This window comes from Lepidochelys olivacea (assembly GCF_965140295.1).
Source record: "Lepidochelys olivacea isolate rLepOli2 genome assembly, chromosome: 19".
Classification (NCBI taxonomy): domain Eukaryota; kingdom Metazoa; phylum Chordata; order Testudines; family Cheloniidae; genus Lepidochelys; species Lepidochelys olivacea.
Window position 1 is genome coordinate 5,805,454 of NC_140429.1, and position 23,738 is coordinate 5,829,191.

At 53.9% G+C, this 23,738-nt stretch overlaps 2 protein-coding genes and 1 long non-coding RNA gene across 7 annotated transcripts in view; 1 reads left to right on the forward strand and 2 right to left on the reverse strand.

Moving 5' to 3' along the window:
• Positions 1 to 6,162: 6,162 nt before the first annotated feature.
• Positions 6,163 to 16,029, reverse strand: PEF1 (penta-EF-hand domain containing 1). Its single transcript, XM_084652361.1, has 5 exons — positions 15,900 to 16,029; positions 11,255 to 11,555; positions 9,863 to 10,018; positions 8,470 to 8,613; positions 6,163 to 7,562 (listed from the first exon to the last, which is right to left on the reverse strand). Exons 1-5 carry the CDS (start codon positions 15,921 to 15,923, stop codon positions 7,333 to 7,335), a joined length of 855 nt encoding a protein of 284 aa, XP_084508487.1. The 5' UTR covers positions 15,924 to 16,029; the 3' UTR covers positions 6,163 to 7,332.
• The window catches only part of LOC311533177, a 32,604-nt gene continuing 24,856 nt past the window's right edge, over positions 15,991 to 23,738 (forward strand). The window contains exon 1 of the long non-coding RNA XR_014714521.1: positions 15,991 to 16,064. This is a non-coding gene — a long non-coding RNA (uncharacterized lncRNA). The remainder of the gene's footprint in view (positions 16,065 to 23,738) is intronic.
• Positions 19,461 to 23,738, reverse strand: part of COL16A1 (collagen type XVI alpha 1 chain) — a 166,166-nt gene continuing 161,888 nt past the window's right edge. For all 5 annotated transcript variants that reach the window (XM_084652357.1, XM_084652359.1, XM_084652358.1 and 2 more), the window contains 6 exons: positions 23,208 to 23,252; positions 22,736 to 22,924; positions 22,441 to 22,507; positions 21,812 to 21,988; positions 21,388 to 21,465; positions 19,461 to 20,702 (listed from right to left, as the gene is read on the reverse strand). In XM_084652357.1, the coding sequence (XP_084508483.1) occupies positions 20,500 to 20,702; positions 21,388 to 21,465; positions 21,812 to 21,988; positions 22,441 to 22,507; positions 22,736 to 22,924; positions 23,208 to 23,252 (759 nt within the window). In that variant the 3' untranslated portion in view covers positions 19,461 to 20,499. The remainder of the gene's footprint in view (positions 20,703 to 21,387; positions 21,466 to 21,811; positions 21,989 to 22,440; positions 22,508 to 22,735; positions 22,925 to 23,207; positions 23,253 to 23,738) is intronic.

A 23,738-nucleotide genomic window follows, 5' to 3' on the forward strand; every position in this document is an offset into this window, starting at 1 on the left:
CTAACCAATTTATTTGAGCATGAGCTTTCGTGAGCTACAGCTCACTTTATAGACTAACCAATTTATTTGAGCATTCAGTTTTCTTACAAGAAGACTTTTAATAGAAATAGAAGTAAATAGAAATAAAGAAATCCCCCCTGTAAAATCAGGATGGTAGATACCTTACAGGGTAATTAGATTCAAAACACAGAGAACCCCTCTAAGCAAAACCTTAAGTTACAAAAAAGATACACAGACAGAAATAGTTATTCTATTCAGCACAATTCTTTTCTCAGCCATTTAAAGAAATCATAATCTAATACGTACCTAGCTAGATTACTTACTAAAAGTTCTAAGACTCCATTCCTGATCTATCCCCAGCAGAAACAACAGCGAGAAACTGCTGAATTGGAATTCATTTGCAAATTGGATACTATTAATTTAGGCTTAAATAGAGATTGGGAGTGGTTAAGTCATTATGCAAGGTAGCCTATTTCCCCTTGTTTTTTCCTACCCCCCCCCCAGACGTTCTGGTTAAACTTGGATTTAAACTTGGAGAGTGGTCAGTTTGGATGAGCTATTGCCAGCAGGAGAGTGAGTTTGTGTGTGTGTGTTTCGGGGGGTGGGGGGGGGTGAGAAAGCCTGGATTTGTGCTGGAAATGGCCCACCTTGATTACCATGCACATTGTAGGGAGAGTGGTCACTTTGGATGAGCTATTACCAGCAGGAGAGAGAGTTTGTGTGTGTGGTTTTTGGAGGGGGGTGAGAGAACCTGGATTTGTGCAGGAAATGGCCCACCTTGATTATCATACACAGTGTTTTGTTTGGAGTGGTCAGAGGACATACATATCCAGGCGAGAGGGGCTGATCCTGGCCCGCAGACCACCACTCCAAACAAAACACTGCTCTCAGCCCAAGAGGGCCTCAGCTCCTACAAGTGCTGACTGCCGTTTCCCTGCTCTAACCAACAACACTGCCGAGGGCACTGTTCATGCCCCCCAACCCTCCTGCAGCACTCGCTTGGTTCATCCCGCATGATGTCAGCATCGGTGCTGAGTGGTTCACAGATCTCTCCCCCGACAACCCCAATTTCTTTCCAGTCTTTATAGAGCCTCAGCAGATCCCCAGACTAAAGGTACAGTGGGATCCTGCCACCTCCGATAACTTCAGAAGCCTAGTTGATCTCTCGTCCCTTGCTGAGCAGCATGCAGTCTCGCTCTTTCAGATGACGCCCACCCCAAAAATATATCAGAGCTGCTTCCTTGGCATCTCCTACCTGGCTCCATTGTGCCTGATGGTCGTGGCTTGGCACAGACAGGTGAGGGCCAGCATTGGGGCGATGGGACACGGCACCCTGTACAGGTGCCACCGGGGACTCGGCAATTTACAGCTAATTGTGGGGAAAAAAAAGTTCTTCAAAATAAATGCAGGTGTTAGAAGAGGGGAAAGAAACTGGGGGCAGAGCCTGACTAGAGCTGTTGCTCATAGCAGCGAGCCAGGCATCAGGCGGGCTCTGGCTAAGCACTCCTCTCGACCTGCAGCCACTTCACCTACTACTCCAGGGCGGGAAACCCCCTGCAGTTTGCCAATGCAGCTCGCCAATGCAGCTCAGCTCCCCATGGAGCTCTTGTCCTGAACTTCCACACAGCTCCGCCAGCAACTTTCAGAAGCCAGTCCCAAGCCGATACAGGATTCTGCCACAACACCTCAATTCCTACCAGCAGCGCCCTCCTCCAGCCCTCTGCCAACGCGCCTCAGGCCTGCTCTGTGCCTGGATACGCCAGTCCTGCTGGGATAGGCACACAGCTCCACCAGTACACCTGGGTCCTGTCCCACAGCCTCTGCTGCGGTCACCTCTCTCTCAAAGCGGAGGCTACTAAACTGAGCGGCCACCATTAAAGACTTGCAGTTGAACAGCTTCCCATGAGCACGGGACAAACTACATTGCACCAGATTTTACTCCTGTTCTTAACCTTTACAGGAACTGGGATATCACAAAGGGTTCTGGGGACTGAGCAGCTTGAGATTTCAGGAGGACAGAATCCCAGGGACTGGGAATCAGGACTCCTGGGTTCTATTCCCATCTCTGCTACCGAATTTCCACAGCGAGAGGCACTTCACCTCCTCATGCGTCAGTTTCCCCATCTGTAAAGCGTGCAACTCGAGTGCTACGGGAGAGGAGCTGTTCGTTATCTGGCTCCTGCTGCTGCTCCTCCTGGTACCGAGGGTTTGCCAAGGAAAAGGCGGAGAGGGAACGAGGCAGTGGCACAGATGACAAGAGTATCTCCAATATGCTGAGAGGGAAAGTGGAGATAAACAAGCCACAGCTGGCCAAACAAAATGTAAATACCCACAAGTTCGCAGAGAGAGGCTGGCAGGAGTGATTTACTCCTCCGCTTAGGCTGAGATTTTATGCTAAAAGCGCTCTCTGGAACGAGAGGCAAATCAAAAGCCAGCAGCCTCAGGAGCCCGACTTTTGTTGCTGGAGTCATGCTCCATGTCTAATGGGGAAGCAGCTCATCTGGAGCAGCATTTTGCCAGGAGCAATGAGGGTAATTAACAGCCTATTTTCCTCCAAAGCTAAAAGTTCATCTCATAATTTGTGTGGCTTCCCCCACAGCCCCCGCTTTTGGAAGGTAAATGCCAGGGACAGTCAAAGGCCGCTTTCGCCTGATGCTTCCACGGGTTCAGAGCCTCCTTCAGGCACAGCAAGGAGACCCCAGTCAAAAGTATGCAACCCTGCAGAGCAAAGGCATCACATCCGAAGATCTCATAGCACGTGGTGCTACCTAGGGTCACCACGGCCTTGCTGTGAATACCAGAGGGGAGGAGAAGACTCCCTTTTTAAAAGGGATGGCCCCTGCCCTCAGACTGCAGTGGTCAAGCACCTCTCTGCTGCAAACCATTGAACACTGGCCAGTTGGAGAAGACAACCTCTCTCCTCTGAGGCTAGAGACAGCAGAGTTTTCAGGATGTGGCTGGGCTGTTGTGCTAGAGGACTCCACACGTACAGTGGAAGTGGACAAGCATTCAGGTTTCCAAGGCTAAGAAGCCCTGACCCACACTCACTCCTGCAGCTGAAAGAGAGCTGGGGGCATTCCGCTTGGCATCCTTCAGCTGCTGCGCTGAGGAAGCACTTCATGGCCTGCACCAGACCCATCAGCTGGCACTAAAGAGTTTCATTAAGCTTCTCAGTTTCCTGCTGGTGGCCATTAAAAAAAAAAAAGAGCAACATTTGTGTTAAGGGCAGATGGGGGAAGGGTGGAGAATCTAAATTCAGACCATATGCTAGTCTCCATCATCCTCTGATACTGGCTAAACCCTCAGAAGCTCTTTACCTCAGTTAGACGTCAAGGCAGAGGGGACATCTCAGACAACGGTAACTGGGAGAGACTTCCACCGACTCCTCACCCACTGCTGAACACGGACAGGGCTTGTGCGGACACCACAGAGTTCCGAGGCCTAAAGCAGGATAAACGGAGCTGGCTTACACCCCCCCACAGGCTCTGTGTTAGATGCAAGCTATCAGCCACTTACAAACTAGCTTTCCTTTGAACAGACTGGAGGGAAGTCATATCCATGCCTAAGCCTTGTTGGCTTGAATCAAATTGCAGCTTAAAACCGGGACTAAGCCTGCCTGGGACCTTTGGATCCCAGATGCTGTCTGCTCCTGCAGGCACATTGATCTGCTTGATGCCATCTCACAGGTGTGTCTAAGCCAGGGCCGCAGGAAGCGACCTGAGCAATGAAACTCTCTCTTTCAGATAGATGATCTGGTCTTTCGACCAACAGGGGATGCTAAGAAGAGCTCAAAGATCCAAGTACAATTTCCCTCTTCCCCACCTCTTCAAGCGTTAACGTTCCTCTCCGCCCCACAGCGGACTAGCTATCCCCAGGAAGTGAGAGATGCTTTTCCCATCCACTCTCCTTAGGGTACTTTGGCAGCTCCTTCACACACCACATGTATCTTGTAAAACCCAAGCAGGTTTCACAGCAAGTCTAACAAGAGCCTCCCTCCCCCGGCATTGGCGGTAGGAACTCATCTGTGCTATTTCTCAGCATCAGCTTATCTGCTGGCCCTATTTGTTTTAAGGCTGTCTTGGTAAGCCCAGTAAGATAGCCCCTCCCTCCATCCATTGCAATGCTCCTAGGACTCACCCCCCATCTCTAAACCTCAGGAAACTGCTAACCAACCGCAGCATGGCTGCTTCGGAAATGGTCATGCTTGTAAATTAGTGGAGCTGGTGTCATTCACAGGCAACAGCCACTAGAGGGTGCCCTCATCCCACACTTGAGCAGGGTCTGCTGTCCAGCCAGCAGAGGGGCGGTGGTATAAACAAACACACATTGAGTATTCTCCTATAACTGGGACGTGTTGCTGTAGCCATGATGTCAAACACATGATGGTGGCTCAATCCAGATCCACCCCAGCAGGCTGGGCCCTCTGCCACTCCATTGCAAGGCAGCTGTCATATGGCCAGCATAATACCCTTCACGCACACAGGCGGCCACCAGTGTGGAAGCGTGGCTGGCAGAAGGCCCCAGCTGAAGGACACTCAAAGGGAGCAGGGACGCAGGCAATGGGTACCCCTGCCTGCAATGCTCTACAGCGCAGTGTTGGTGCTTCAGAGAACGTGAAGACAGGACCCTCACAGTGCTGATCCCAGCACTACTGCTGGCTCACTGTGCCACCTTGGGCATGTCCCGTCCCCTGCCTGTGCCTTAGTTTACCTCTCTGTGGAACAGGGATAATACCCATCTCACATGATTGTTAGGACTCATTTCTTCGTTGAAGATGAAAAGCACTTTATAAATGGCAAGTATTTTTGTCCTCTGCCTTGCAGTCCTTCCCCCAACGCAGGAAATAAAGCAGACACAGCCATTGGCAGTTCATGGGCCCATTAAGGCAGGGACTGTGTTATCGGTTTGGCTCAGCAACGCTACAGCACACATTTACAGCACCATATAAAAGCAATCAGACATCTGAGTGGCATGGAAAAAAGCTCTTTGCAGACAGACAACCCCTTGTGAGCTCACTAGGTATATTACCAACTCTCGTCAATTTCATTTTAAATCAGTGCTGGGAGAGCATTTTAAGTAGCATCCTGGTAGCAGAACCACATGCAGGATAAGAGAATTGTGCTGGACTGCAAGGAGACCAGGGAAAAGGGAGGGAGGTTTTGGGCAGGGAGTAGCAGAGGTATAGAAAGTCTTTACAAAATCTAATGGTCTCTTCTCCCAGACATTTTTTCCCCCTCCTCACTATAATTTGTGCAATTTGGGGCATTCCTAAGGAAAAATAATTGCTCCTCTGAAGTATTTGTATGTTCCAGGGCTAAGAGGCAGGAAAGCCAGAGACAGCAACAGCATCCAGAGGAGAGTAAATGGCACACACTAATCCCCATCAATTTGAACCCTGCCACCACATAGATCTCAAGGCCTATCTACACTTGAAAATTAAGCCGGATTAAGGTAGGGTGTAAAGCGCAATAACTCCCTGTGTATAGCTCCCTATGTGGGCATTTTTTATACCAATGTGAGCGCGTCCAGACATGGAGTTAATCAGAACAGTGAATCAGGAACAATTCCATGCATAGATAAGCCCTTAGTCTAGGGCCTAGTCTACACATCCAAGTTGGACCACTAATTGTACCAGTATAGTTAAAGGAGTACAGCTCCACGAGCGTGGTTGCATTTATAGTAAGAGACAGTCATACTGGTGCAAGCTATACCAGTATAAGAACCTTCACAGGACTCGGGAAGGGGAATAAATGACACTGATATAAGGCATCTTTCCACCAGTATAACTGCACCCACACTACGGGTTGTCCTGGTACAACCGTATCCGTTAAAAAAATAAAATCACCCCCCTAAGAGACCTAGTAAGACCCGTACACAAACTGTGTAGAGCAGGCTCTCCCACTGGAAAAGGCAGTCCCAATCCTGCAAGTTCTCTTGACATCTTTGGGAGGTGAAAGTACTCAGACTTTCACAGCTGGTGCTCAACACTTCAGAGGCCCTACCTTTGAAAGTGACGACTGCTCTGGGGGTAGTTCCGGGCCCCAGGAGCGGCCACAGACAATACATGGCAGGACTGGTGTTGAAAAGCTCTTTGTTCTGTGTTAGTACAGTGCCTGGCACAACAGGTCCCGGCCCCTAGGCACTACTGCAACAAACAACAACGATAATGCACATGGTATTTTATTGCAGTGATCTTTCTAAGTATAAACTGTTTACTGAAGCTTAAAGCCCTTCATGATTTTGGCCCCTACAAATGAAAACAAAAAACCTCAAATACACATTGGCAAGAAAAAGGGAGCTAATTATCCTCTGTCACTCAAGTCAAGAGGCCCCATTTCACACTGCGCAGGAACTGTGCACTGGATATGACTCAGATGTCAAGCTACACGTCACAAAAGAAGAGGACCCCACAGCGAGAGAAAGGAAGGGTGAACAATGGTTTTGATAAATGCTTAATCTTTGGTAAGGGAGTCAGGTTTGAAACGCCAGTACTCGGGCACAGGAATCGGAACAGTCGTCAATGCAAATGCTGCAATGCATGATCGCCCCTCCTTGGCATCACTTGCCACTTTGGATATTAAGGATCGTACGAGGGAAGATGTCGATGTTGCCCTAAATTACTGTGGGGAAACAAGGAAGCAAGCCCCATAAGGCCGGCTGAGGGGGAATAAACGTTTTCAGATGCCCGACAACTAGGACAGCACCCTCCCAGGGTGGCAGGAGAGCACAGTTTGGGGACTGAAGTACAGTTTCACCTACCGGAGACAGGAGCTGCCCTAGCTCTTTTGCTGGCAAGGGCAGAAAACATTTTTGGGGCCTCCTGAGTGACAGAGGAAAAAAAGGTGGCCAATCAGAGCTGAACAGTGCAGCAGGGCAACCCCCCCACAAAAGTTGGTGCCTAGGTAACCGTTCTTGTCACCCACCCCTAGAACTGGCCCTGACCTTGGCAGGAGGTGGGGGGCAGAGGACACTTGAAACCTGTCATTACTAAACAGTGTAATTTACAATGCTGGCCTTCCTTTTATGTGGTGTGCCCCCTGGTGGCAATATAATGTAACCAATGTTTTTGGCAGGGACATCTAAATTGTTTTGTGGACTGGAGACTGAAATCAGAGCGGCTGACAGCTGGGCTTCTGCCACACATGTTCACAGCTTGATTCCACCTGTCCATGTCGCTCCCTCGTTCTCAGGCACTTCACTTTTGTTACACAGGTGGGAGAGGAAATGGAATGGATTTACCCTTCCTGTCAGAGGACATACATATCCAGGAGAGAAGGGCTGATCGATCGCGCCCAGTGACTCTATCCTCAGGCAAAGAAACGTCCCAAGGCGTCACAACATGCGAGTTGCAGCCATAGTGAGGAAGTCTTCATAGCTGAGCCGCACGCTGCCTACCCTGCCGGTATCCTTCTCTTGGAAAGCTTCGGTCGTGCTCTGGAGCTGGGTGCAGAGCTGAATGAAGCTATCCAGCTGGATGGTGGAGTTGGAAGCCCTCTGAGAGTAACGGGATAGCAGCAGCTGGGTGAACTGGGGGCTCAGGTTGTATCCCATCTGGGACAGAGCTGGGAGTAAAGAAACAAAGATCGAATAAATCCCTTGGGCGAAAGACCCCTTCCCCGTGGAGATCAGTCCATCTTCCTCTCTCCGAATACGCAGAGGCATTTCCCCGCTCTGATGCCAGGGTGCTATGTAAAAGCACAGCTGATCACAACCCAGGATGGAGCTGTAGGAACATAAATTGAGGTGCAAGTTCCCGATACTCCCCTTGCCTCCCATAGACAGTTAAATCTTAGCAGTTCATCAGATAAAGTAGGCCTTTAGCTATATGCGATCCAGGCAGAGCTGAGTTATTTTGGGGAGGCGGAAGGGGGCAGAGTGTCTCCTGGAAAAAGAGAAGCTAGTTTGCTCTGACACCTACAGCCTTCGGACCAACGCACACACCCTACAGGTCAGAGTCACGGCAAAAGGTGTCTGGCCGCACAGCATCAGCACACAGCCTCTGTAGCCACGACTTTAGAGTGGGAGCCTCTCCACGTATCAGAGGCAGGAGCACAGGGATCTGCTGTAACAACCCCATGCTTGGAAAGCAGAAGTGTTAGCCACAGAAGGTTTAACTGCACCACTTCCATGGAGCCCGCTTAAAGCTCAACGAGCATAGTGCATTCATAACACAGCGGTTCCACGAGTTTAGAATGCAGCTGTTACACTGCAGGAGGGGATAGCTGTAATTATTTAAAGTGGGAGGCAACCAAGCCAGCACCGAACTGTTGATTCGTCCACCTTTGCCTTGAACTGACACCATTGAAGCAGTTGTCATGCAGGTTTGGGGAGAGCCCCCAGACCAGACACCATATGGTTTCAGAGAGCAACTAGTAGGGACAGGAACCACAATGGGTACTGTGCTGTCATCCCTGAGGACGCTGCCACCTGTTTGCTCTCTACAATCTGCTACATCCCCTCTCATCTCACCTTGCTGCAGCTCGCTGAAGCTGATGGAGCCTGACCGGTCTCTGTCATACTGCTGAAAGAGGTTCTTCCACTGCTGGATGAAGCGCCACAAGGCCGAGAACGCAAAGATATCGATCCGTCCCGATTTAGTTTTATCGAACATGTCTGCCGAGGAACCAACAGCAAGAGCAGGGCCATGAGGGGTGATCCAAAAACAGTGCCATGCACATCTACAGCGCCTCCCATCAGAATCTCTCAAAGAGCTTTGCAAACATGCTACATCCCAGGGAAGTGTGTCATTCCGCACTGTTCAGATGGTGTTTGGCAACTTGCCTACACTACGGGGCTTAATCAACTTAAGTTACGCAACTCCAGCTATGTGAATAACGTAGCTAGAGTTAATGTGGCTTAGGTCAACCTTTTGCGGTGTCTACACCACATTGGGTCAACAGAAGAAACTGTCCTGTCGACTTGCCTTATACCTTCTCATTTTGGTGCAGTACCAGAGTCGACAGGAGAGTGATCTGTGGTCAGTTTAGCAGGTCTTCACTAGACCCACTAAATCGATCCTCGGTAAGCGCAGACATGCCCTTAGATACAGAACCCAGGTATTGCGACTCCTAGTCCCCTTCTCTAGCCATAAGACCACGCTGCCACTTCAGAAAGCTCTCCCGCTTAGGAGCTGTGGAGCAAACCTAACCACAGGAACAGAATTCATAATGGGAAAGCACTATGCTGATCAAAATGTTGGCATTTATGTCACAACGGCCTTCAGGCAATGGCATCAAAACCTTCACCCTCAGGGTATTGCAGCAAGCGTGGAACCTGTTAGGAATTCAGTTTGCCATAGCAAGTGGTTTGGATTTTTCTGTCTATCCGTTGCCCTCCTTAACAGTCAAACCGTCCTTAGAAAGATGAGCTAGACACACAGGGAAGTAGGCTGGGACTATCCTCGGCTGTCATGCAGCACTGAACTTGTATAAGTGCTAAACAATCAGCTAGCCAAGGGCATGACAAAAACCTGCTGGGGAAGTTCCAGCTTCCAAGACAGCACAAGTTGCACGGTGAGCTTCGGCTCCAGCATCTTATTTCTCCTCTGCTCTTCCAACCACTACCAAGTGGGGCATGAAGGTTTGCCCAGTCTCTCACAGCCGTCATCCCTAATCTCAAGCAATCAGCCAGCCTGCCATTCACATCCCTTTTGCGAAGTAAATGCTTTGCCAAGGGGGAAATACATGGCTGCTGTACACTTGACCTAGGATTCACCCTATTAGATCCAAATTCAATGCACAAAGCTGGATTTTTTCCAATATTACAAAACAACCCCTGCAGAGTTCAGCCCAATACGCAATGTCTGTTCTAATACAGATTGCAGCTCATAAGCAGTTTAAAAGGAAAAAACATCTGGACTCACTTATCATCATGAGGCAGGTCTCATCATTAAATGCAGACCAGTTGGAGTTGACCAGGGCCTGCTTGAGTTCTTTGATGGAGATGTAGCCACTGCGATCAGCATCCACTGTCTGGAACCAAGAAAAGGCCTCCAGGTCCACGCCAGGTGGCATGTTACCTGTCAGGAGGAACAGGATAAAGGCTCACACAATCCACTAGAGAAATGAGAGTTTGCTAGTCACGAAGCAAAGCAGCCTTTGTTAGGACCTAGCTAGATCCTCTTCACCACTAACAGCTGGGAGTCAGCACAGGAACCCTGCAAAAAAACAGACAGCAAGTGCCGAGGGACTGGTTACAGCTGATCAGCCACAAGGAGAGGCTGAGTCAGCTTTTCCAGTCTAAATCTGTTTTTATGGCTATGTGATCTAGCCTGCGGAAGCAGGTTCATAATGGCCGGAACTTGGTGCACACAAGATCTTGTAAAAGTAGAGAGAAGCAAATTAGACCTCCTCAGATGGTTTGTAAGTGGAGTGCAAACAAGTGGAAGCTGGGTCCTTTCGGCAGACTAAACGCAACCAGTTCAGGGGAGACAGGTGTGCGACTATAAAGTTTTATTTCTACCATTTGGGGTTGCAGCTTCTTCAGCATTTTTCCTCCACGTCGGAGCCTTAAATAATGAACGGGAACGTTTTTCTGAACAGCAGTTTAATTGAAATGAACGATTCAGTTAAATGCCACAGCTCCCATTCTTCTGGGTAAGGCATATTGTTCAAGTGGGCCCCAGACATATTCCCCAGACCTTTGAATGACAGTTAGCACACGTCTAGGCCTTGTCGTCTGAAAGGTTCTTTACAAATAATAAAGAACAAGCCCTGGGAGTTTAGTCATTACCCTCATGGGAAACTGAGGTACATAGTGGTGAAAGGCTATTCCCTTGGCCACAGTGGATGCCAGGATCCGAGCTGGTATTTGGAGTCAGGAGTCTCTGGATCTCTGTCCTGTGCTCAGATCATAACGCTCAGCTAAAGGAAAGTGCCAGGTCAGTGCAGGAGCCAATATCCTAATTTAAAAACGGCCTCAAGTGCTCGCTTAAAGACAATAGCACTGCAGTTAGCACTTGGGAATCCTGGCACCAGATTCAGCCAAGCAAACGGCCACCTGGCCAAAGGGAAAGGAATAGCCATCTTGGAAACCTCTTTAGAGCCCAAAGGACGGCAGCTTGCTAGTGACGACTGCACCAAAGGCAGGGCTCTTCCCCGTGCATCCCACGTGCACATGGCCTTCCTCCGGCACTGAGGGCAGCCAGTTAGCAGGTGTCGTGAGAAGCTCCATAAGTAAGTTTGTGCAAAGGAACCAGCAATGGAGAACGTGTGCAGGGAGGCGGGATCATTCCATCACACATTTTTCTACTCACCAGCAGGAGCCCCAGCTCCATAGGGTCCTGGCTGAGGGGCACCATACGGATTGGTAGATGGCTGCCCATAAGGCCCTCCTGGGGCTGGGCCTCCTGCATAAGGTCCCCCAGGAGCTCCAGATGGTGCTCCCCCTGGGGTGGGCTGCCCATAAGCCCCTCCGCCAGTTGGTGGTCCATAGGGGCCTCCAGGTGCTGGGCCGCCATAGGAACCACCAGGAGGCAGCCCACCTCCATACTGGCCTCCGGAATAGTAACCGCCCTGCGGGGCTCCTGGGGCTGGCCCTGCTGATCCGGGGTAACCCTGTGGGAGGAGAAAGGGGGAAATAAAGGACACGTTGACAGCCCATAGAGAGCAAAACACACTAGAAAGCACAAAGCTGCTGCAGGGACCATCAACCCGGAGTCTGCAGCACAGCTGCACAACCAACCAGCAACCCTCCAGACTACTCGCAGTACCCCATCCTCGTGGCTACACAGTGTGCCAGTCATTCTGGATGACCAGAGTTTATAACTAAAACCCTCCAAGATGGACTCCCCTGACCCAGCTTCAGCTTAGCCCAAAGGGAAGTTTTTGAAACAAACCCTGTTCAGCAGGGTAGGGAGGGAGCAAGAGCGCTTGGCAAACACCAAGCAATCAGTTAAGCCAGCAGAAGGGACTCTGAAGACCCAGGGTACGGTAATTTAGGGTTAAATTGGATGATGAGCCTACGCTCCCACTGGGCATTATTTTAGGTCATTTGGGGAGCGTAAAGCATAGATTGAACCAGCCCAGCAGCTGTTCCTGCCCTGGCTTTACACCCAGAAATGCCAGATTTAATGTTCTGCACTGGCATGAAGTTCTCTGTAACAAACCGTAGCTGCTTGTCCCACTCAGAACAGGGCACTGCACACCTGGGAACCCAGCTATCCATGAGTCCTGCCATCCTAGGTTCCCTGCGCAACAGGTAGCTACCAGGACTGTAAATCGGCCTTCTCAGAGCCTCATCTGACAAATACTCCGTACGACACCAACAGGCATGCAGTAGCGTTAAGAACATCGCACAGTGGGTCATACTAGAACACGGCCGGAGGCCAGTTAGTAAGAGTACTGCACAGCGTGAGAGAGTTTACCTTTGGATTTTCAGAAGCTCCTAAAACAGCGAGATGCCATGCTCCCACTGATGTTCCCAACACCCTTCAGAGCCTTTGCAAATCCCAGCTTTCATGTTTGTGACAGTTGGTGGCCTGACAGCCATGGCCACCGAACCCACAGAACTGGTACAGCAAGCCTAACACACCCTTTTCTTCCACCAGCGGGCTGTAGCTGGGACCTGCAGGAGTCTCCTCTCAGGAGGAGAGCTGAATTTAGTCTCCAGGGTCTAATTTAGTCTTTGGTTTCTCTGCCACCTGGGGAGCCAATCAGGGCTGTTTTTGTGATGCAGCCACCTCCCCATCAGGCACTGGGCAGAGACCACAACAGAAGGGTTTGTGTCTGTCATCCTACCTGAGAAAGTCACAGAACAAATGCCCTCGCAGTTATGTAAACAGCAAGGACCCTGCACCTTCATGGGAAAGGTGAATCCTTTTAAAGCAGCCCAAAGTAAACCCCCTTTCTTTCAGCAATGAGTCTTCACTGCAGAGTTAAACCAGACTCTTACCCAGTTTTGTCCACACACAAAAACCCTTGACCCGGGCTTGGGGGTGCTTTGAATGTGGACTAGCTTATCTGGCTGGGGGCATAGGTTAGAGCCCAGGTTCTGCTGTAACTCAGGCTGTAACCTACCCTCTACGGTTCTCCAATGCCTTCCCAGAATTCCCTCAGGGCCATCTTTTCCTGCCCTTCTACCTACTTCCTCCTGCGTCAGAAGCCACCTATGAGTCTTTAAATACATCAGTTCAACATTTAAACGCCACATCCTCCACACCCTGCTACATTTCTACATGGCACTTGGAGAAGTGCGATCCTGGAGAGCCTCATCTCAATGCGCTATTAGCCGGCCACAGGCCCACATCGCTGTGCTGCACAAACAACAGACTATTGCCCCCGGAAGTCCGAGCTCTTCACCTGAGTTAGAGCTTTGCCAGTGTGAACACAGCTACGTGGGTACGACCCGAGTGTGGATGCTCACAGCCAGGCTAGTCTCCAGTGAAGACATACCCGTAAGTCAAGCACAGTCGCCTGACTCCCAGTTCAGACCATCATTCATCGGATATAATGAAGGGCAGCTCCCCAATGAAGGGCAGCTGAGACAATGGAAGGATACAAACCCTAGGCAGCCTGAGGTGGGTGCGTTCAGCCTATTCCCAAGAGAAGCAACCCCAGCCAATAAGGGAAGAGGAACAAGACACAACAGAGCCAAGCTTTATCCCCACCCCATCCACATCCTTGTAAATTCACTGGTTAGGGCTGTAAACTGCTGACATCAGAAAAGGCAACTCACAACTGAGATGACAGGAAACTTTGTACACTTTAGCGCTACACAGTTTCGTGTCTTCTGAAAATCGTGGAAGGAGCCTGCTTTCAGAGGGCAGGTGGTCAGTTGCTCTCTGAAAGGTGGGTCCCTTTAAAGTGTCTCAACCTGAGCCCCACAAAATTGAAGCAGCGAAAATCACTAGTCGCTTTTGAAAATCTTGCCCTTTTATACTCTGTTCCCTCCTGCTACTGCACCAGGCACCAACTAGATGCTGTTGTCCATGCCAAAGGTGGTTGCATTTTACTGGCTCTGCTGGAGTGTGTAAAGCCCTTGGGCTCTTTTGGGGGACAAACAGCAATTGAGAATTTCAGTGGAAGGCACCAGGGCTGCCAGCTGTCGCACCATTTACACTGAGAGGGACCTTTAACGGGGAAGCCCAATCAGTTTGGGGGCCTGTGAAACAACACTGTAGTGCTGTGTTGTGTCATTCTGACAGGGGACTGTCCAGGGCCACTTGGGGACCTGTTGGGGTCCGGGACAGATCCAGTTGGGGGAGAGGCAGGGGAGCAGACATGTTAAACAGTGCTGACATCTGAATCATACCCCCTCCACCCGCCTCCCCAAGCACCTTGGTGCCAACACACCCTGTGATGTCACCCCAGAGCCACCTGATCAGTCCCCACTCTGCCTCTGCTGATGGCACCCCCTTGACACCAGCCTGGAGTCACCCGGGTGACACCCTGCCACTGGGGCTCCACTGTACCCCAGGCTGCCACACCCCCTCTCCAGCACCAGCCCCCCTTTCTGCCTAGGCATCCACAACTGGCCCAATGCCACAGCCACCCCCCAGAACCACCTCACGTGCCATCAGCGCCCCACAGCCCCACCAATGGCACCTCTACCACCACCCCGCTCCTGCACTGCCCCCAGCCCCCTTCCACACCACCCCACCCACACCGCCCCAACCCCCTCCTGCACTGCCCCCAGCCCCAGCCCCCTTCCACACCACCCCACCCCCCTCCTGCACCGCCCCCACCCCCCTTCCACACCACCCCTCCTGCACCGCCCCCAGCCCCACCCCCCTTCCACACTGCCCCTCCTGCACTGCCCCCAGCCCCACCCCCCTTCCACACTGCCCCCAGCCCCACTGCCCCACCACCCTTTACACCACCCCACTCCTGCACTGCCCCCAGTCCCCTTCCACACCGCCCCAACCCCCTCCTGCACCGCTCCCAGCCCCACCCCCCTTCCACACCGCCCCTCCTGCACTGCCCCCAGCCCCACCCCCCTTCCACACTGCCCCCAGCCCCACTGCCCCACCACCCTTTACACCACCCCACTCCTGCACTGCCCCCAGCCCCCTTCCACACCGCCCCACCCACACCACCCCAACCCCCTCCTGCACCGCCCCCAGCCCCACCCCCCTTCCACACCACCCCTCCTGCACTGCCCCCAGCCCCACCCCCCTTCCACACTGCCCCCAGCCCCACCGCTCCCAGCCCCACCCCCCTTCCACACCACCCCTCCTGCACTGCCCCCAGCCCCACCCTCCTTCCACACCGCCCCCAGCCCCACTGCCCCCAGCCCCACCCCCCTTCCACACCGCCCCCAGCCCCACCCCCCTTCCACACCGCCCCCAGCCCCACCGCTCCCAGCCCCACCCCCCTTCCACACCGCCCCTCCTGCACTGCCCCCAGCCCCACCCCCCTTCCACACCGCCCCTCCTGCACTGCCCCCAGCCCCACCCCCCTTCCACACCGCCCCTCCTGCACTGCCCCAGCCCCCTTCCACACCGCCCCACCCCACTCCACTCTGCACTGCCCCCAGCCCCACTGCCCCAGCCCCCTTCCACCCCACCCCACTCTGCACTGCCCCCAGCCCCACTGCCCCAGCCCCCTTCCACCCCACCCCACCCCACTCCACTCTGCACTGCCCCCAGCCCCACTGCCCCAGCCCCCTTCCACACCGCCCCACCCCACTCCACTCTGCACTGCCCCCAGCCCCACTGCCCCAGCCCCCTTCCACCCCACCCCACTCCACTCTGCACTGCCCCCAGCCCCACTGCCCCAGACCCCTTCCACACCGCCCCACTCCTGCACCGCCCTCTCCCCAGCCCCACCCCCAGCTCTCCCAGAGGCCCCCGCGGCAGGGGGGGCTCGCAGGGGCCGGGCGGCCGGTAGCTCCCCCACCCCCAGGGCCGGGCCTAGCGGCAGAGCCCCCGGCGTTGGCCAGGCCGCCCCGCGCGCGCTCACCTGCCCGTACGGGTAGCCGGCCATGGCGCTTTGTGAGCGGCGGAGCTCGCCGCCTCTACCCCGCCCGCGCTGTGAGCGCAGCTTCCCGCCCCGCCCCGCGGCTTCGCTGATTGGTTGCCGGTCTCTTAGGCGAGCGTTGACTGGCTTCTACTGGATCTCAGTCAGGTAACTCCGCCCAGAGGGCGATCACGTGACGGGGGCTTGGGCGGGCCTCTTAAAGGGCCAGCAGAGAGTGCGCCCTGAGGCCTAGAGAGAGAGGCTCCCCGCCTCACCGCTGAGCTGCCTGCCCCCTCTAACCCCGCCCCCTCCCCTGTGCCCCGCCCCCTGACTCTGGCCCCGCCCCTGTGCCCCGCCCCCTGACTCTGGCCCCATGGCCCTGCCCTTATGCCCCATCCCCTGACTCTGGCCCCATGGCTCCACCCCCTGCCCCTGTGCCCCGTCCCCTGACTCTGGCCCCATGGCTCTGCCCTTGTGCCCCTCTGCCCCGTCCCCTGACTCTGGCCCCCATGGCTCCACCCCCTGCCCCTGTGCCCCGTCCCCTGACTCTGGCCCCATGGCCCCGCCCCTGTGTCCCACCCCCTAACTCTGGCCCCATGGCCCTGCCCCTGTGCCCCACCCCCTGTCTCTGGCCCCATGGCCCTGCCTTTGTGCCCCTCTGTCCTGACCCCTGTCTCTGGCCTCATGGCCCTGCCCCTGTGCCCCGTCCCCTGTCTCTGGCCCCATGGCCCTACCCTTGTGCCTCTCTGTCCCGTCCCCTGTCTCTGGCCCCATGGCCCTGCCCTTGTGCCCCTCTGTCCCGACCCCTGTCTCTGGCCCCATGGCCCTGCCCTTGTGCCCCTCTGTCCCGACCCCTGTCTCTGGCCTCATGGCCCTGCCCCTGTGCCCCGTCCCCTGTCTCTGGCCCCATGGCCCTGCCCCTGTGCCCCGTCCCCTGTCTCTGGCCCCATGGCCCTGCCTTTGTGCCCCTCTGTCCTGACCCCTGTCTCTGGCCTCATGGCCCTGCCCCTGTGCCCCGTCCCCTGTCTCTGGCCCCATGGCCCTACCCTTGTGCCTCTCTGTCCCGCCCCCTGTCTCTGGCCCCATGGTCCTGCCTCTAGGTGCCCCTCTGTCCCGCCCCCTGTCTCTAGCGCCATGGCCCTGCCCCTATGCCCCACCCCCTGACTCTGGCCCCATGGCTCTGCCCTTGTGCTCCCTGCCCCGCCCCCTGTCTCTGGCCCCATGGCTCTGCCCTTGTGCCCCTCTGCCCCGCCCCCTGTCTCTGGTCCCATGGCCCTGCCCTTGTGCCCCTCTGTCCCGCCCCCTGTCTCTGGCCCCATGGCCCTGCCCTTCTGTCCCGCCCTCTGTCTCTGGCCCCATGGCCCTGCCCTTCTGTCCTGCCCCCTGTCTCTGGCCCCATGGCCCAGCCTCTAGGTGCCCCTCTGCCCCGCCGCCTGTCTCTGGCCCCATGGCCCTGCCTCTAGGTGCCCCTCTGTCCCGCCCCCTGTCTCTGGCGCCATGGCCCTGACCCTGTGCCTGTCTGCCCCGCCCCCTGTCTCCTCTTCCCCAACCCCTGCCCCTTAGTGTTTGCCCCATGCTCTGTCCTGCCTGGCCCAGGCCCTTGCCCCCAAACCCATGGGTTACTGCAGGGATCCTCCCTCCTCTCTGAGTTAATGGGGGCAAGGGGCCTAGTGCTGGGTCGGAAGGGTGGGGGGCAAGGATGGCTCAAGCTGGGAGGGCATCTCCATTCCGTGTGTTCCCTCCTCTCCAGTTCCCCCCCGCCCCACTCCGGGCTCTGCTGCTCTTACACCCTCGCTCCCTCTGGCAGCAGCCGATCCCAGCTTCTCCTCCTCATTCTGGGACTGGCCTGCGGCTGGGCAGAGTTCCTTAGCGGGGTGCTAAATAATCCCAGTCGCAGGCTGGGGAGAGGGCTAAGGCCTGAGAGCCAGCGTACTGCAGGGAACAAACCATCCCGTTAGCCTCAAGCAGAGACTGGAGGATCTGAGGGATCATCTCCATTTCTAACAGCTGTGATTCTGAGGGTTGGCCTTAAAGCCATTTCCCTCCTCCACGGGGAAGGATGAGCGTCTTTCAGCAGGCTGCCAGCCCTCGGCAGATTGCGATAGATACTGTTTTGATTAAATAAGTTGCTGGCTCTCACTCCTAGCTCAGTGATAGGGCAATACCCCACGGGCTGTCACTGCTCTGAGATACCTAGAGAGATGTGTAAGCTTCCGCACTAACCCCCCTCCCTTTTCCAGCCATGCCCGCTGACTTATGCCAAAGGGCACCACTGCTTCCAAGCTGGTTGCTTAGAAATGATGAATGCCTATTAGAACTAGATCAAACCCAGAAGTCTACATTTGAGCTGGGGAGCTGAGCGCAGGCTGCGGCTTCAACTAAGGGAAACGCAAAGAGACCGTTATTTTGCAGCTCTGGCCTTCCCTATTTGAAGTGGTGCGAGGAGCCAATTTACGTGCTGTTTATCAAGCCCATTAGTGACACGAAGACACGGTCTCCCGGACACGTAAGAAATGAGCAGTTGACATTCGGAAGGCAGCGGCTGAGAGAGACACGCTGGGTTCAATTTTAAATACTCTGCCTCAGGAAATTGCTCCTGTTCCTGCGAACACGAGTGATGGGAATTCTGCTGGGCTCGGGGCTGCTCGTTTACTCAAGCACATCAATACTTAACCTTGTTTTTTTCACCCCACCTTATGGAACAGTAAATATGCAGGCTCTGAGCTCTTTCCACTGGAGACAGCAGTCTGGCTAATGGAGTTCCTAAGACCCACTCTTCCGATGTGCTTGTTACCTGTTTGTATTCTGGTTTAGCAGCTCAATGGATGCTGCTGGGCAGAAGTTTGGGCTATTCTGGGGGATGGATAGTAACAGATGACAGCAAGGACCAACTGTAACCGTGTATCCTTCATGAGGAGTTGGAGGAACTTCCCCTTACGGTCTTGCCCACGCTATGGTTGCAAACTTATACACACAGCTGCTGCTGGGACCGGTTTGGCTCCCCCAGTCTTCCTGACCAGGGGGTCCTGGGACTCTTGTGTTCTCCATTGTTACTAGTTTATAAAACTATCCTCGACAACTCTGCTGGGGTTAGGTTATAGCCTGGTTCTTAGGGGAAAAGCCGTTGCTTCTTGAAACCATGGTATGTTGCTATATGAAACAGCATTTAGCTCTGTTGGTGAAATCAATGGCTGTTAGTTAGGAGCCTGCGTACTTTTGAGGATCTGGGCCTGACTTCTTATTCATGACAGACAAAACAGCTGATGGATGGTACAAATGATTTTCTTACATCCTTAAGAGATGACAAATACTAAAAGGAAGGGAATATATCAGTACACGGGTTCCTGGTCCAGATGCCAGATATTCCATTGAGAATACACACTGTTGGGCTGTCTTCCAACCTTTTGAGCTCCATCCATTTTTAGTACATACTCTGGGGCTCGTTTCATCTATGGCTGGGGGAAGGACAAACCGGTAGAAGTTCAGCTGTTACTGTCCCAAGGGTGATAGACAGAAGTGCTCAAGATTTATATATATATTCGCTTAAAAAGATGCAGACAGAGCTTGGGCAGGAATGTTTTATTATTTTCTGTTTGTTTGCTCACCAGATTCAACCTGCTTCAGGGAGGAAAGCAGCCCTCCCTTTTGCATACAGAGCCGAAAAGTGGTAACTGAATGCTCAGATGTTGTATTTAATATTTGGAAACCAGTCTAGCACTTAGCAACCCAGGCTTGATGTGTAGGTTAGACACTTGTTTTTCCACCAAACAAAAATGAAAAGGCCAGCACGAGTGCAGAGTGCTCTGCTTTACGTCTATGCGAAGATAAACACAGGCCTGCTGCAGGTGCTGAAAAACGTCTTGGTGATCCAGCTTGCTTGGTCTTGTTTTTCCCTACAATGGCTCTATGCTGAGGGCCAAGATTTTGTGCAGGAGCCCTCTCTAATTCAAGAGCTACATTGGCACCAGGACAAGGAGGTGGCCGACGGCACGTGTGATGCTGGCATGTTACAAATGAAGGGAGCAGCAGAGCACGTGCTGCAACACACACGAAAGGCACGTGGGGGCAGAGAGAGAGTTGTCTCAACTGTGTGAACGGGGATATGTATTTCACAAATGATGGAGGTGGGATCTGGAATCTTGCCCGAAGTTCCCACCCCGTAACACCTGAGGCTGCTCAGGAGTGTGATAGTTAAAAATACCCTTCCTTCCCTCGCCTTGCCCCCTTTTTCGGCCCCAGTGCCCAAAGTGCTGGCGATGACCAGGTATTGAAAGACTAATCATTAAAAAGACAGAAGAAGCTAGAGAAGACACAGGAAGGTGTGGACTTGGCCAAGGCAATGATAAGCGGAGACACCATCATGAAATGGATTTTGGCTGACCCCAGCTAGCAGTGTCCAATTCCCTTTACAAACACAAGAAGAGACGCTCACACACACGCTCACACACACACACACAAATGCCGTCATGAGAGACTTAACCCCACTGGAAATTGAAAGAAAAAAATATTAACAGCAATAAAAACATCATTCACGACCAGTCGCGAGGGCTGAGCTTTGGTCATTCCCAATGGAGTCCTTTGTGAAAATGCCCTACAGGTCCGCTCAGCCTAAGGGTCCTTTCATGTTTTTGGGCTCGTACATAGGCTGCTCAAGGGGCATCATGCTGAAGCAATCTGAAGGGTTACAATGCCCGGTCTTTCCAGGCTGCCCTGTAGCTCCTGGTGGTCCAGGAATACCTGGGATGCCTTGCTGTCCCATAGGTCCAGGCGGACCCAACTTGCCATATCCTGGTGGCCCTTGTGGACCTGAAGAGGAGAAACAAGAAAGGGGAGGGAAGAGAGGAGCTGAGAAGGCTGTTTGTGCAAAGCCAAACCCAGATGCTTGACCGGCTGGTTCTTGCTCACGTGCTCAGGGTCTAACTGATCGCTATATGCATGGTCAGGAAGGAATTTTCTCCAGGTCAGACTGGCAGTGACCTTGGGGGTTTATTTTGCCCTCCTTTGCAGTATGTGGGTGTGGGTTACTGGCCAGGATTATCTAGGTCTATCTCACTTACTCATTTCCCTGCCATTGTGGGGGCTTCGGGCACCGGGGCACCTTGGTCCCTCCCATTCTCTGCCTGTGGCACATAACAGCTACGTCTCCTGTGGGCGGTGACATGTTGGTCTGATTTCAGTTGTTGGGTTCAGTGCTGGTGGCCTGTGAGATCCAGGTCAGACTAGAGGATCTGGTGATCCGTTCTGGCCCTAAACTCTATGACTCCGTTAAAGCTGACCCACCACAGTTCAGAGGGTTTGGATGGAAAGGCTTTGGTCTGAGACCCTCAGTCTGTCTCACATTGTTGGGAGAAGCTGAACCAGGAGGAGATTTCACCCTGAAGCACCAGGCACCTATCGCCCTCTGGGTCCCTGAAGCAGGAAGGGCTAACGAGTTGACCTTAAAAATGCAGAACAAATTGGGTCCTGGTTGTGACAAGTGCAGGGGTCTTACCAGGCGCCCCCGGTGGACCGCTTTCTCCTGCAAGGCCAATGCCTTTCTCTCCCTTTTCTCCTTTGGTGCCTGGCTCACCTGGAATGCGAGAGCACAGTAAGAAACCCCACTCACAGAGCCCAATGCGCGTAAGCAACAGAGAGGGAGGAAAGGATGATTCCACGGGGCTGAGCAAGACAGTGAGCACTTGCAAGGCCACCAGTGGAAAGAGAAGGCGTGACTCACACCCATGGGCTGGCAGGAGCCCCCTTAGGCCAGTGGCTCTGGAGTTCCCTTAACCTGCTTTGCAATCCCGCAGCAGTGAATTCCAGCTGCGGCCACCACGCCACTAAACATCTCCTGACCCTGGTGGCCATTTCTGAAACTCCGCAGAAACATCAGGGAAGAGAAGATGCAAATAAAGAGCTTCCAGAAGAAGACCTACCTCTCATGCCTGGCACACCTTGCCGCCCTTCTCTCCCGATCTGTCCTGGTAACCCAGGGGACCCAGGAGGCCCTGGCCGCCCTGGCGCTCCATCTTTACCAGGGTGACCTGGTCGTCCTGGGGAGGCAGCCATCTCCACTGGGAACTGCATCCTGGAGGCATAGTATGCCATCCTCTCTGCAGAGAGACACACGGGGAGCCAATGACTGTGCCAGTCAGGAGTTATCAACCCCAAACTCTTGCTATCAGGGGTGTAGGAAGCCCACCATGGTGGGGGCTTATCTGAAGACCGTGCGGGGTCTAGAAGTGCACAGGAAACGCCAGCTCAGGAAGTGACAACTGGCTCAGAGGACACAGCACGTTGCTGGAGGGATGTCCAGGAGCCTGGGCCAAACCGGGCTCTGCGATGTAATTCACACACACATCCTCGGCTCTTAACTTGGCACACCCTACACTAGGTAGTGGTACTTTGATCTCCTTGGATGAAGGACAGCGCTAACCCTTCCAGGATTTGGACACGTGGATCCAGAGACTGGTGTAGCTCTTTCAGACTGGATGTGCCAAGCACTAAGCCGTCACTTGCAGCTTGGTCCAGCCCTCCAGCCTCCAGTTCCCACCACCCCGCTTACCGTCAAACATTTTGTTCAGCTCTTGCCGGATGAACCGCTTGATTTCATCGTAATTCACCATGTCTCCCTAGAGAGAGGGGACGGGAAAAACCACAAAGCAAAACTCAACCTGGGAAAAGGCAACAGGATGACACGCCTCGCCTGTGGCCACACAGTGAGTCAGTAGGGGAGCTAGGAATAGAACCCAGGAGTCCTGATGCTCAGAGCCAGATTGTGAACCCTTGTTCAGGCTGCTTTGTTCTGGGAGAACCCCCCACACCCAAGCAGCAGGCACTTACCCCTTCTCCCCCCTTACCATTGTGCCTGGGAGTCCTGGCGTCCCCGGGCTGCCGGCAGGTCCTGGGGAGCCCGGGTGGCCTCTCTCTCCTGGAGAGCCACGTGGTCCCACAGGGCCCATGGAGCCACTTTTCCCTGGTCCTCCAGGCATGCCAGCTCTCCCTTTCTCACCAGGATGCCCTCTCTCCCCTGCAGTGCCAGCTTCACCCTGGAATACACAGGAAGAAGCCAGACACTGTCAGAGGCAGATATCTCTCCAGTTCCTCATCACCTTTCCCCACCCGGACAAGAGACGGGCTTCTCTCTACAGCACAGCAGCTCTCCGGGCAATCTGAACATGGGCTGGCTCCTCTGGGGATCCCAGGCAGCAGGCCTGCAGCTGGGGGAACATCCGCCTCCACAGCCCCCTCTGCTCAGGAACATGGCCCCAGCGTAGCAGCTGTCCAGAGCACTAGGCTCAGCATCACGGAGCAAAGCCGACCTGCTCTTACCTTCTGGCCAGCCGGTCCTGACGGTCCAGGCTTCCCTGGTGGGCCCTAGGAGGAGGCAGAATGGAGCAGTGGTCACGGGAAGTTCTGCTCTGAAATGATTTCTAGACCTAGGGCTGGTGGCCCCTGGCCGTCTTGGTGCCAGGGTCTCAGCCTGTGGGAAGGTGGTATACCGGAGAGACAGGAATGGCTGGGGAGTGCTCTCTCTCTCACAGGCTCTGAGGATCAGGAAGCTTAAAGCTAAACAAAGAGGAGTTCCGAATGGCTGCAGCCGATCTGGCCCATCCATTCGGGTCGGGAGCTTTGCCGCCTTTTGGGCAGCTGGATGCCATGTCTGAGTCCAAGATGTTAGGGCCAGAAGTGACCACTGTGATCCTCTAGTCTGACCTCCTGCATAGCACAGGCCACAGATCCCACCCAGTCACTCCAGCATCAAGCCCATATCTTGTGGTTGAGCTCGTGCTCAGCTTTCAGCTCTCTCCTCCTCTCATGCCAAAGAACCTCCTTTATGAAACTGGCTGAGGCCCTGTCTGG